The 13,803-nt window shown below is 53.7% G+C and overlaps 1 protein-coding gene across 7 annotated transcripts in view; it reads left to right on the plus strand.

Moving 5' to 3' along the window:
• SCUBE3 (signal peptide, CUB domain and EGF like domain containing 3) overlaps nt 1-13,803 on the plus strand; it is a 38,735-nt gene that overhangs the window by 18,305 nt on the left and 6,627 nt on the right. The window contains exons 5-20 of one of the 7 annotated variants that reach the window (XM_086706657.1): nt 1,161-1,286; nt 1,470-1,586; nt 3,981-4,028; nt 6,427-6,543; nt 8,230-8,352; nt 8,827-8,943; nt 9,437-9,562; nt 9,848-9,964; nt 10,105-10,209; nt 10,501-10,617; nt 10,955-11,113; nt 11,356-11,571; nt 11,938-12,095; nt 12,301-12,468; nt 12,970-13,131; nt 13,614-13,748. In XM_086706657.1, the coding sequence (XP_086562783.1) occupies nt 1,161-1,286; nt 1,470-1,586; nt 3,981-4,028; nt 6,427-6,543; nt 8,230-8,352; nt 8,827-8,943; nt 9,437-9,562; nt 9,848-9,964; nt 10,105-10,209; nt 10,501-10,617; nt 10,955-11,113; nt 11,356-11,571; nt 11,938-12,095; nt 12,301-12,468; nt 12,970-13,131; nt 13,614-13,739 (2,102 nt within the window). In that variant the 3' untranslated portion in view covers nt 13,740-13,748. Of the gene's footprint in view, nt 1-1,160; nt 1,287-1,469; nt 1,587-3,980; nt 4,029-6,426; nt 6,544-8,229; nt 8,353-8,826; nt 8,944-9,436; nt 9,563-9,847; nt 9,965-10,104; nt 10,210-10,500; nt 10,618-10,954; nt 11,114-11,355; nt 11,572-11,933; nt 12,096-12,300; nt 12,469-12,969; nt 13,132-13,550; nt 13,749-13,803 lie in introns of all 7 variants that reach the window. The other 6 variants (XM_086706652.1, XM_086706653.1, XM_086706656.1 and 3 more) reach the window with 6 other exon arrangements.

Raw genomic sequence — 13,803 nt, forward strand, 5'->3', positions numbered from 1 at the left:
GTCTAATTTATCTTTGTATCTCCGGAACCTAATACACTGCTCTGCGTGCAGTGGGAGCTTAATAAATATTTGTTGAATAAAATATTATAGTAATTAGGGGTGCTTGGCTGGCTCAGTTGGTAGAGCATGTGATTCTTGATCACGGGTCATGAGTTGGAGCCCCACATTGGGCACAGAGTTTACTTTAAAGCAAATCTTATAGTAATTTCTATAGTAAAAAATCTGTACCAATTTCTTCCCACTCACATTGTTATCTTCTTCCCAGTTTGACTGAAAGCTCTTTGAGGAGAAATCATGTTTGTTTGTTTTAAAGATTTTACTTTTATTTTTTTGAGTTTTTTAGAGTTTTCTTTTAATGTTCATTTATTTTTGAGAGAGAGAGAGACAGACAGACAGAGTGCAAGTGGGGGAGGGGCAAAGAGAGAGGGAGACATAGACTCTGAAGCAGGCTGCAGGCTCTGAACTGTGAGCACAGAGCCCGACATAGGGCTTGAACCCATGAACTATGAGATCATAACCTGAGCTGAAGTCAGATGCTTAACCAACTGAGCCACCCAGGCACCCCGTAAGTTTTTTTAACAGTTTAAAATGTTTATTTCTGAGAGGGAGGGAGGGGGAGAGAGGGAGGGAGGGAGAGAGGGAGAGAGGGAGAGAGAGGGAGAGAGGGAGAGAGAGGGAGAGAGGGAGAGAGAGAGAGAATGCACACACAAGAGGGGTAGGGACAGGGGGGGGGACAGAGGATCCGAAGCAGGCTCCATGCTGACAGCAAAGAGCCCAATGTGGAGCTCTAACTCACAACCCCAAGATCAAGAGTCACATGCTCCACTGAGTGGGCCAGCCAGATGCCCCAAGAGATGTTTTTTATTTTTCTGAGTCCTTCCTAAATCCACTAGTATGTAACTATTAGACACTACTTTTTTGTTGTCTCCAGGAGAGGGTGCTCGTGCAGGGTTTTGGAGGGCTGGGTATCAATACCTATACATCACTGAGAATGGCTCATTAGCACCCAGCTCTGCGCAGGACAGGGACTGGTGTCTCCTGTCTGTGTTGCAGCCCCAGTGGATTCTCTCAATTTCCTAGGCCCCAGCTACCCGACTAGTTCCTCTTCCACTAGGCATTCAGGGATATAGAGCACTCACCTCCCTCCTCTTGCTTTTTAGAAGGAATGAATTGCATGAACAAGAACCATGGCTGTGCTCACATTTGCCGGGAGACACCCAAAGGGGGTATTGCCTGTGAATGCCGCCCTGGCTTCGAACTCACCAAGAACCAACGGGACTGTAAACGTGAGATAATTGGGATGGTCGTTGGGGAGAAGAAGCAACGAAGAGGAAGGGTGTAGGGACTCAGCAGCAAGAGGTGGGAGGAAAAGGGAGCATGGGAGAGGCAACTAGATATGAGAGTCAGTCTCCAGATATGTGGCACCCAAGGAAAAGCAAGCTGACAGGCCTCCTGCCCTCTCTGCACAGTGACATGCAACTATGGTAATGGTGGCTGCCAGCACACGTGCGATGACACAGAGCAGGGTCCCCGGTGCGGCTGCCATGTCAAGTTTGTGCTCCATACCGACGGGAAGACGTGCATCGGTGGGTGAGGCTGGTGAACTCAAGGCCACCTGTGCTGGGAGTGGGGGTTGGGAACCAGGGGAGGGGGAACGCATGGCACCCAGGTGCTGGGCACAGAATGACTGGTGAGTGTACTGAAGACCCAGACGAGGCCAGGTCTAGTGAGGGATGACTCTGAGAGATCGCAGGGCTCACCCTCTTCTCCTCCCTGACCCATTAGTTCTCCTGCCCCACCCCTGGAGCCCCACCATCCTCTTTATCCAGGAGAAAGTGTTGTCAAACTGGGACTAATTAGCAGAGGTGCTTGTTGACCAAGGCTGTGCCCGAGAAGGGGAGGAGAGCTGGGGCAATGCAGCTGGGAAAGCCTGACCAAAGGCCCTGGTTGACTAGTGTGGTAAGATGGGAGCTGTCACAGCCCACTGTCCCCACTCTGGAACTGAGGGTGGCAGAGAGTGTTCTCTCCTGGAACAACCATCCCGGAACTGACAAATGGGGTTTCCTGACTCCAGGTTTCTTCTTCCTGTCTGTGCTGTGTCCCCCTGTCCACTGCCCTTACCCTAGCCCTCATTTCCTCCTATTTCCTCCACATCTCGGTGGTACTCTCTCACCTCTGCCTGTAGCCCTTCACTTCCCCACCAGCTCCAGCCTTCCATTCCTATTGCCCTGCTCCAGGGCCTTCTTAACACCTGGATCCCTTTTCCTGAATTCCTAGGCCTTCCCTCACATACTTTCAGGTACCAGAAATGAGCTTAATTCCGTAGTTCCTGACGTTTAATTCCTAATGCCTTATGCCTTTAGGTCTTTTGTGAAGGCCGATTACTGTGTGCTCACAGAGTGCTGAGAAACACAACAGGGACAGGGTGTCCCTTTGGAGAAGTGGGAGGTGAAAGAGAAGAGTTTGGGCAGGGAGAAGGGCTGTGTCTTGAGCCAGGCAAGGGCAAGTTTGGTCTGTGGGCACCAACAGATGCCATTCATCTCATGGGCTACAACATGCTGAGGGTGAGGAGGTGTGAACACAGTCACTCTGTGTATTTGTTACAGACATGATATTCACCTTCAGAACCGAACTGGTTCTGTGAGATGAGTGTCCCCATCTCACTCCAGAGACCTGGCCCATCTCTGTAGACAGCACTGCCTTAACCCCCAGACATGAGAACAGGGGAGCAGATGCTGCTGCTAAAAGGGTCTTTCAAAGGGGTGCCTGGGTGGCTCAGTCAGTTAAGCATCTGACTTCAGCTCAGGTCATGATCTCACGGTTCATGGGTTTGAGCCCTGCATCGGGCTCTGTGCTGACAGCTCAGAGCCTGGAGCCTGCTTCAGATTCTGTTTCCCTTTCTCACTCTGCCCCTCCCCCACTTATGCTCTGTCTCTGTCTGTCTGTCTCTCTCAAGAATAAACAAACATTAAAAAAAAATTTTTTTTTAAAGGGGTCCTTCAAGTACCTGCTTCAGAGACTTGTACACACAGTTCTAAACTTCTTTAATTAAACCCCCTCCTGCTACACGTTTCCCTCTGAACTAACTCTTCAAAGTCCCTAGAACATTTTTAGGTCCTCCTGTCACCTTCTCCTGGCTGGTTTGTTCCAGCTCCTTTCATCTTTTTCCTCCTAAGCCTAAATCTTCTGCTTCCTAAACCCTCCACCATCCCCTGGACACACTCACACATCCCCAGAGTCTCCCAAAAGAAACTGCATGCAGTCCCCAAAGAAAAGCTGCATGTGTCAGGACAGAGCTCGGGACCCATGAATGTGGGGCCAGATCCCCCTCTGGTGTCCCCCTGTTCAGATCGTCCTGAGCATGGCTGATTTTGAAAATAGCCCCTTGTAAGCTTGAGCTCTTCTCTAATGCAAGACCCATTCTGTCTTCTGGACCATGGCCAAGTGAGGCAGAAGAGAGCAAAGGAGGAGGTCCTAGGGTTCATGGCTATGTCCTTCCCGAGTTCCTCTCCCTCTTCTCCAACAGAACTTATTTTGCCTTGCCCTGATCTCATGTTTCTCCCCAGCCCTGGTAGGAGGAAACATCATTGTTTGGGGCCACCAAGACATTCAGATTTAGTGGGGAGACTGAGAGGGCAGTACAGTTAAGCAGAAAGGGTGGGCCCCTTCGGGATTTGGCAGCTTGTAAGATATGAGATTGCATCCCAGCTCTGCCTTTGGCATGCTGTGTGGTACTGGGCCCATGACTGCCCCTCTCTGAGACTGTTTCCCATCAGTCACCTGGTGGGAGCCTGGCTTCTTTGAGGATACCAGGCAGGACAAGGCTGGGGAATGAAGCATAGGAGTCTCAGGGCTCATCATTTGGGGCTAGTGGTTTGGGTCTACAGGGTGGAGGAGGAGGGTGGGGAGGGGGCTGGGGCACAGTGGGCCACAGTGGCTGCTGCCCAGCATCTAAACAGCTTTTTTACAATGTCAAACAGGGGAAAGGCGGCTAGAGCAGCACATCCCCCCTCAGGCCGTTTCTAATGGTAAATATGTCTGCTCTCTCCGCTTGCTCTCACTGGCTTGCTAGGGGAAGGGCTAACCCGCTGGGGCTCCCACTAACCGCATGCCCACTGGGCCCAGCCTGACTGGACTCTAGCCTATTAGCAGGGCTCCCCTGCAGTCTCGGTACTGGGCCCATTGGGTGACAGGAAACCTGAGTCCCCAAGAGCTGGCCCAGGAGCCTTCGTGTTGGTTTTGTCTTTCTTTGTTCCTGTCACTGTCCTCCTCTCCTGCTCTCTCCTCCTCCCACCTTCTCCCTCACCCACCTTCTAACACCTCACCTGTTCCCAGCCATCTGCCCCTCCCTTCTCTCTGCCTTCTACACAGCAAAAAAACCCAGCAGCTCCATCTTACCCGTTGTGCCCACTAGGTGGCTGAGTTAGGGGTGGGATAGAGTTAGATGCCATCCCTCCTTGAGGCTGCTTCCTTGGGTTCCCCCCACACCAGCTCACAGCCCCAGCATCACTCGCCATTCTGTCCCACCATAATGGGTACAAGCATGACATCTGAATTCAGACTGACCTGAGTTTGAATCCTGCCTCTGCCACTTTCTAACCATATGACCTCAAGCAAGCTACTTTCTTCTCTGATCCTTAGTTTACTCTTCTGTAGACAGGGAGAATAAGAGTTTTCTCCTTTGGGGTTGCTGAGATGATTGAGACAGTGTGTGCAGAGCATCTAGTAAGTGCCTGGCACAGAATCAGCACAGATTAAACTGTGGTTTCATACTGCGACCTGAAGAGCAAAGGGTTGAGGCTGTGCCATCCTGCCGCCTCAACCCTGCCCTGGCTAATGCTGCCCTGCAGGGGAGGGCAGCTGTACCCAGCTTCCTCGTCTGACCTGAGATGTGTGTTGTGCCAGCTCTGCTGCTCCTCACCTTGGATCCCTCAGAACCTACCTAGTCTTAGCACAGGATCTGTTCCCCTCTCCTTGCTCCAGGGCTTTGGGGCACCTCTCCTTCTACTAAGAGCACTCTTGAGGGGAATGGCTAGGCTTGGAGCCTGAACTCAACATTCCCTCCCAGGTTTCTCCCATGGTCTTGGGGAACTTCAGGAGACTAAGGTGTAAGTGGCACACAAGAAATCCCACTGTGGCTGCTCCCAGACCTGGGCATTTGAATAACTGGGGCATGACCAGGGACCCACAGGCAGGGTTGGGCTTCTTCTGGAACCCTTGCTTTGGTGGTCTCCTTGGTGACAAGGGTTGGACCTGAGTTTTAGGAGTCAAAGATTTAAGAAGATGATAGTTCTCTGGTGCTTTTCTCATTCAGTTCCCCAGATTTGGAGAACCACTCTCCTTTCTTCCCCAGGAGAGGGTTTGGGATTCTGTCTTTCCAATGGGAGAATTCTAGGGCCCCCAGAGGATGGCCCACACATCCTCCAGAGTCCCTGAAGGGGGAGGGGTCTTGCACTATTTGAACTGATGGTTTTTCCCTGGGCTCAACTCATTCTCCTGAGCTGCAGTTTAAACTTGTTTATGTCCTGCAGAATGCAGAAAATAGGGAGAGTGACCTATCCATACTCCCTCTATTCTGACCCCTCAGCAAAGGAGTCTTACCAGTCAAGAGGGGGCAATAGAAGAGACCTAGCTCTGAGGTTCTCTAACTCTTTCATCTACTTTCTTACACCCTGCCTCCTCCTCCGAATTCTTCTTCTCTTTTGGCCCCCTCCCCTACCTAGACAATCTCTCCCCATTAGGAAAGAAAAACAACAACAGAACAGCCAGCTTATCTCCATCTGGAACTAAAAGGAAGGTTTGGGAGGTGTTGGGAGGTAGCTGGGGAGGGGCTGGGAAATGACCAAATATGTGCCTCTCCTCTGAGGATGAGCAGTCAGGCCTGGAACTGGGATCTTTTTTTAAGACAGCTGGGCAATCCCTCAGCTGTCTCCAGAATCACTAGGTTCACTCTTCCCAAGATTGCCCCACTATGAACCACCCCCCCCACCCCCCTCCCGCCAACCACCACAGAGATAGTCACTGGAAAGAGGAGGAAACTTTTATCTGTCCCTTCTTGTTCCCTGGCGGCTGAGAACCACCCTTACTTAGCTCCCATCCCTCCCTGCACCCTCCCCTCTCCACCTCCTCCACCCCCTCAGCACATTCCTGCCTGACAGCTCTGGCTTGTACCTGCCTCACTGCTGTCCACCTTGTTTCAATCAAGTAGGGGGCAGGGAAGTGGACTGCTTGGCTGCACTTGTGAGGGGCTGGGGGCTGGGAGCCATGGGAGGAAGGGGGCTGGGAGCCTTCACTGAGTGCTCCTTCTAAAGCACAGGGAGGCAGCTCAGGCCTTCCCTCAGGCCTCTGCACTCTCTACTACCCTTAAGTTTGGGACTCCTCCAAGCCAATAACCCCATTACCATCCCCCACCTCCCTCCTAAACAGAGACCTGTGCTGTCAACAATGGGGGCTGTGACAGTAAGTGCCACGATGCAGCGACGGGTGTCCACTGCAGCTGCCCTGTGGGCTTCATGCTGCAGCCAGACAGGAAGACGTGCAAAGGTAAGGGCTCTCAGAGGACCAGAGCATAGGGGTGAGGGGGCTGAGGCTGGGATCAGAGATCTAGTACCTATTATAGGACCTCCTCAACCCCCTGGAGGCTATCCTGATTAGAAAGAACTGGGAGCATGGCTAAGGCTTGTCTCTTGTGCACCTTTCCCAGTTCAGTTCAAGGGGCACAAAAGTCCAGCCAGTCCTTTACTGCCCGCTGCCCACACCCTACCTTGTTTTCCTTACTCTCATTTCTATCCCGCTCTGGGTCCCTAGCCCTCTTGGTTAATGAACATGTTATTCTCATTTGTCCCTGGATCTAGAAGGATATTTGAGCCCTGGCTATGTGTGTACAAGGTCACAGATGTGTTCCATAACCTTCATAACCCACATTCCCCAGACCTTCCCACTGGGAAGGCTATACTGGTCAGAGGGAGAATAGGGTAGCAGTGGAAGCACTGAGGCTGGAGACTGGTTACCTGGGTTCAGATCCCAGCTCTGCAATCCTGGGCAAGTTACTTAGTGTCTTTGTGCCTCAGTTCCACTATAATAATGGCGCTTGTTGTAAGGATTAGATCAGTTATATAAAGATTATATATTAAGTACTTAGAACAGTACCTGACAAATGATAGTTATCATTATGGTATAATTTCCCATGTTGTCCATCCTATTTCCCCTCCTTTTAATTAGCCAGGTCTGGGAGAAAGGTGGAGTGGGGGAGGAAAAAGGAAGAGTAGCCATACTGAAAATAATGATTCATCAGGTCTGTGTCCCCTGGTCACAAGGAGGACTGGAAAGAGGACTGAGCTCCTTCTTTGTGTCTTTTGGCCCAACAGCTGGCAGAAAGGATGGGGAGACGGGGAGGGCTGGGGCAGCAGGTCAGACAGCCAGAGTTGAGAGGTTTCCTGCTGGGAAGGACTGTTGACAGGTATGCTAAGAGTGAAGTGGAAGACTGCCCTCTCTGCCCCCTCCCCCAAGTAAGGGTGAATAGCCTGGGTCCTGTCTGCCACCAGCTTGGGGAACTTGACCTCAGGAAGGAAGCTGCTCACTGCCCGCCCCCCCCCCTTCCCTTCCTAGTGCTGAAAGCCGCCTCAGGCCTGAGCCTCTCCAGACCTCCCAGTCCAGCCCCCTGCCTGGCCCCTGCCCCTCCCCCATCAGCTACCCAGCCTCACTGGCTCTCCTGGAGGTCCTCCTGCCGGCTCTCTCCTAGCTCCTCCTCTCTGAGGGGCTCACTTTGAATCTCCACCTCTCTGTGCCCCCCCCCCCCCACCATTGCCCTGTTGCCCACTGCCCGGGGCTCTTATGCTAGGCAGGGGTCAGGAACAGGGAAGATATAAGCCTTATCCACCAGCCTTTTGTGGAAGTGCCATCCACACAGAGTGAGGGACAGAAATTAGCCCTGTAGTTCAAATGCCATCCTGCTTCCTACTCCAGGCAGTCCTTGAAGGCCTGACTCTGCTTCCTATCTGTCCCCTTCTGGGAGGGCTCATTTCCAGGAAAGAAACTGGTCCTAATGGCCACAGATTCCATGAGCAGGGAAGAAACAGACCAGAGAGTGAGAGAGGAGTCAGAAGGGCAGGCCCAGAGCTCTGCTTGATTTTCTCAGTCTCTGTGAGGGAGGGAGGGATGTTGTCTCCTCATCTGTCCCCAGCCTGTGGTATCACCTTTGGTTCTCTCTACTTTGTCCTGCCTTCCCAGACATAGATGAGTGCCGCTTGAACAACGGGGGCTGTGACCACATTTGCCGCAACACAGTGGGCAGCTTTGAATGCAGCTGCAAGAAGGGCTATAAGCTTCTCATCAATGAGAGGAACTGCCAGGGTGAGCAGACTTGGGCCAAGGGGAAAGCCTTAGGAGAGGTTCTGGGGCTAGGAGAGCTTCAAGGAGGCCAGAGGGCCAGAGTCTGGGGAAGTCAATAGACACTGTGGAGAGCCTCCATGGGCAGTGTCATGCTGCAAATTAGCAAATGTACCCCTTCCTCTTGATGACCAACTCTACCTTGCTTTTGGCAAGGAGGGATGGATTTCACCCCACTTCAAATCCTTGGCAGGATCCAACCTGCCTAACCACATGTGGTGACCCTGATCCACAGGTACCAGATCTCACAGTTCCTGACTCCAAAGACTACAAGTGGAGGGGGCACAGGGGATGGGTAGGCATTGCTAAATCACTGATCTTAGGGCTGGGCCATGAGGGAGGGCCAAGGCCCCTCATTTGGGTCCTTCACCTGAGCAAGGGACTGCAGGGTCAAATGCCCCAAGACAGATTCAGTGGCTTGAATCCTTATTCTTCCAGATATAGACGAGTGTTCCTTTGATCGAACCTGTGACCACGTATGTGTCAACACACCAGGAAGTTTCCAGTGCCTCTGCCATCATGGCTACCTGCTATATGGTGTCACCCACTGTGGGGGTAAGCCAGCAAGTTTAGACCCTCAGCCACCTGTCCCCTCTCACCTCCACACCCTTCAGTTGAATGAGTTCCTGATTTGGCTCGTTGGCTCTGGGCAATCCCCAGGTGCATGTGCCATGTCTGCATCCATCATGATAAATGGGAGAAATTAAGACAACCGGGAGACTAGGAGATCAGGGAACAGCATCCTACCTCCAAAATTTCTATCTCCCATCCCAACGCTGCTTCTTGACTCCCACTCCCATCCTGAACTCTCAAATACAGCCCCAGTGGCAAAAAGGAATGGCAGGCTTTACAAAGCTTGTCAGCTTGGCCGCTTCTCAATCGTTCTTTGGGGACAGAGATAAAGGAAGGAGATCCTAGGCTTGAGCTTTTCTCAAGCCAGTAGTCATCTTGGAGTGCCTGGAACTCTCACCAAAGGTCCTCACTCACTGCCCACTCCCTGGCTCCTACTCCCCCACCATTGTTGGTGTCTCCCTCCTCCTTCCCCCAGATGTGGATGAGTGCAGCATCAACCGGGGAGGCTGCCGCTTTGGCTGCATCAACACTCCAGGCAGCTACCAGTGTACCTGCCCCGCAGGCCAGGGCCGGCTGCACTGGAATGGCAAAGATTGCACAGGTGGGCGGCACCCTCTGCTGGCCAGAGCTGGCACTACATTTTTGGGGGGTGGGAATTGGGGTCCTGGAAAGTGGGGAGTTCCATGCCAAGGAAGGGGTAAGGTAGTAGGGGAGTAGAATGTAGCCATTTGAGTTACTGACGTGAAATTTCTGGTGACGAATCCCTTCATCAGTCTCTGTTTACAGTTACAGTTCTGCATGTAGCTAATGCTCTTCCCAAACCAGCCAAGTGTAGAGGGTGGGAGAGGAAGGCCCTCTCCTCCTCAGGTCTCTCTCCCCTTCCTAGAGCCGGTCAAATGTCAGAGCAGTCCTGGTGCCTCGAAAGCCATGCTCAGCTGCAACCGGTCTGGCAAGAAGGACACCTGTGCCCTGACCTGCCCCTCCCGGGCCCGGTTTTTGCCAGGTACATAGAGGTGGTTGCTGTAGGGCTGGCAGGGAGGAAAGGCTGGCTGTTCAGGTAGCTCTCCTGCTTCCCTTGCATTACTCCAACCAGTAGGCATTGGGGGCGGGCAGCTCAGAGCTGTGACAGCCCCCTTCTCTCAGAGTCTGAGAATGGCTTCACGGTGAGCTGTGGCACCCCCAGCCCCAGGGCCACTCCAGCCCGAGCTGGCCACACCGGGAACAGCACAAACTCCAACCACTGCCATGGTGAGCACCAGCCCAGAGGCCTTGTTCCCACCTTATTCTCTTGCTTATTAACCCCGATTTCTCCTCATTAATTCTCCTGGTCTTACTTTTTCCTGGATCCCCTTCCTTGCTCTGTCATTCTCCAGCCCTTTTGCCTTGCTCCCTCTGCCCCTAACATCTGAGTCCCCCGGCTCTCATAATCCTTCTCCAGCCAAGCCCGTGGCTTATTGCCCAGCTTCTCAATACCCTCCACAGCAGTACCCACCCCCCTCGGCGCCCCCAGGCTGTGCTGAGCTTCTGCCATCCCTCTAGAGGCTGCAGTGCTGTCGGTTAAACAGCGGGCCTCCTTCAAGATCAAGGATGCCAAATGCCGTTTGCACCTGAGAAACAAAGGCAAAACGGAGGAGGCCAGCAGAATCCCGGGACCAGGTCTGGACTGGGGACCCCCCTCCAATGGGTTGTCTGGCCACCACACCCCTCCCCCACCCCTCAGCTCCTCTGCTTAGTGAGATCTCTAAAAACCCACTGGCATCCTGAACTCTGGACAGAGCAGAGGGAAGAAGCACTTGTAGGCATAGGGCCCAAGGAAGAAGTCCCAGGATATCCCTCCACCAAATAATAGGTATCCTACCTTAAAAGTGAACTGAGACAGTTGTGGAGATCTGGTGAGGTCTGCTTGGGCTAGGGTGGGAAAGTGAGAGCTGGGAGTGAGAGCCTTCTCTGTCCCCAGGGGTTGCCCCTGGGGTTGACAAGGCCTCTCCCCCAGGTGGTGCCCCCTGCTCTGACTGCCAGATCACCTTTATCCACCTCAAGTGTGACTCCTCTCGGAAGGGCAAGGGCCGGCGGGCCCGGACCCCTCCAGGCAAGGAAGTCACTCGGCTCACCCTGGAACTGGAGGCAGAGGTCAGAGCCGAAGAAACCACAGGTGGGACTGGGGGCACTGCAGGAAGGAGGGTGGAAAGCAAGGGGTCAGAGGTGGGGAAACCACAAGTCTCAGCAGCAAAGGGAAGGGGCAGAGTTTGTACTAAGGGCAGACCATGCCTAACACCAAGCCCAGGAGCCAGTCTCTCTTACCACATCCCTCCTAGCTCCTAGCTTTGCTCCCTGCCCTCCTGCTCACAGCCACTTTCTCTTCCTTCCCTGACTCACACCATCATCTATCACCAGCTGGCTGTGGACTGCCTTGCCTCCGACAGCGAATGGAACGGAGGCTGAAAGGGTCCCTGAAGATGCTCAGAAAGTCCATCAACCAGGACCGCTTCCTGCTGCGCCTGGCAGGCCTTGATTATGAACTAGCCCACAAGCCGGGCCCAGGAGCTGGGGAGCGAGCTGAGCCAGCAGAGGCCTGTAGGCCTGGGCAGCACCGTGCTGGGGCTAAGTGTGGTAAGGGAGCTTGCTGGGGAGCGGGGGAGCAGGGGAACGGGGAAGGCCCAACTTGGGCCTGACTCAGAGAGCAGGACACTTTACGGCCTCAGTTGTACCTCAAATTGTGAGGTAGCCAAGACCCTCCTGCCTGTCATCATCCTCTCCCTGGTCCCAGGTTGAAATCTAGAGGGATATCATGTCCAGAGGGGCCATCAACCCTCCTTTACATGGCATTGGCCCCTGATCTTCCCAAGCAGGATTCTGTCTATTCCCAGACAAAGAGATTCTCCTTGAATCTGGGGAAGCGGGAAGGGGAATCCCAGGCCTGGGTGGCGGGAAATAGGGGGGCGGGGTGGCTAGCACGGCCGACTCTCCCTCAGTCAGCTGCCCGCAGGGAACGTATTACCACGGCCAGACGGAGCAGTGTGTGCCATGCCCAGCGGGCACCTTCCAGGAGAGAGAAGGGCAGCTCTCCTGCGACCTTTGCCCTGGGAGTGATGCCCACGGGCCTCTCGGAGCCACCAACGTCACCACATGTGCAGGTGCCAGGGGAACAAACAATATAGAGTGGGGTAGGGTGGGCACTGGGACGCCCATGGGCATGGGATTTCCCAAGGGCAGGCCCAGGCTCCAGACCACTCTCCTAGTCAACATCCTGCTTGTGTGTCTCTGTCCCCTGAGACTGGGTGACCCCGTGGGGATGACCAGGACCATCCCCATCAGAGTTGGGCCCTTGATTCATTGCAGGTCAGTGCTCTCCTGGCCAATACTCTGTTGATGGGTTCAAGCCCTGCCAGCCATGTCCACGCGGCACGTACCAACCTGAAGCAGGACGGACCTTGTGCTTCCCTTGTGGTGGGGGCCTCACCACCAAGCATGAGGGGGCCATCTCCTTCCAAGACTGTGACACCAAAGGTGAATGGGCTACACACTGGGGGACTCCCCAACTTTAACTACTTACAAAAAAAACTCTCCAAGTCCTCAGAGTAGACCTGAGTATGCTGGCACACCATCTTCCCCAAACTAGGAAAGGCCCAGCTGCCTGACCAACCAGACCATCCTGCTCATAGGACACATCCTGACCCTCCACCAGTCCCAAGTCTGGGAATTAGGGAATAAATAACAGTGCCACTTACCCCTCTGCTTCGGAGAACTGGTGGCACATTCCCCTCAATACTACCAATGAGTTTCTAGAAGTTTGGCACTACAGTCAGTGCCTGAAAGAAAAGGATTGGCATGGTAGCCAACCACTCTGTAAGTTTGTTTTTCCCTAGGCTTCAATTCTGGCATGACAAAGAAAGGTTGGGACTCGGAAGGAACTTTGGTGTCTTCAGTCTCCTGTGTCCTGCTCATCCCATGCCCCAGAACTCCCACTTGCCTACCATCTTAACGCCTACCTTTCCCCCTCGCCTGCAGTCCAGTGCTCCCCTGGTCACTACTACAACACCACCATCCATCGCTGTATCCGCTGTGCTATGGGCTCCTATCAGCCTGACTTCCGTCAGAACTTCTGCACCCGCTGTCCAGGAAATACAAGCACTGACTTTGACGGCTCCACCAGTGTGGCCCAGTGCAAGAGTACGTGGCAGCCCAAGCTGTGGAAAAAGGGGCAGAGAGGTCTGGGAACAGCGGGCATGGGAAGAGGTGGGGGGTGGGGCAAGTAAACCAACAGGGAGCAAGGCTAGGGAGTGGATGGGCAGGAAAGCCCCACCCTCCATCTCTCCCATCCCACTCAATCTTAAGACCACTTGCTGGGCTGGGCCCCATGGCACCCTCTCCCTGGAGATAGGTGATGGGGAGACAGAGAGAGGTGAAGTGAGATGAGAAGGTACTAAAAGGGCAGGAAGGAAGGTGGACCCAGAACTTGAAGATGATGAAACAGAAAGCAGTTGCCTACAGTGTCTGGTTTCCACTTCAAAATCCTTCAACATCCCTAACCCATTCCCCCACTGACTTCCCTTCTCTTTCTTGCTCTGTCCATCTGGGCTTGGTTACAGATCGCCAGTGTGGTGGGGAGCTGGGTGAGTTCACTGGCTATATCGAGTCCCCCAACTACCCAGGCAACTACCCAGCTGGCGTGGAGTGCGTCTGGAACATCAACCCCCCACCCAAGCGCAAGATCCTTATCGTGGTACCCGAGATCTTCCTGCCATCTGAGGATGAGTGTGGGGACGTCCTCGTCATGAGAAAGAACTGTGGGTGGCTGCAGGGCTGGGCCAGGGAAGGGCAGTTCAAATCTGGTTGGGAGGG

The sequence above is a fragment of the Puma concolor genome, chromosome B2 (assembly GCF_028749965.1).
Source record: "Puma concolor isolate L17-30 chromosome B2, mPumCon1.1.hap2, whole genome shotgun sequence".
NCBI classification, from domain to species: domain Eukaryota; kingdom Metazoa; phylum Chordata; class Mammalia; order Carnivora; family Felidae; genus Puma; species Puma concolor.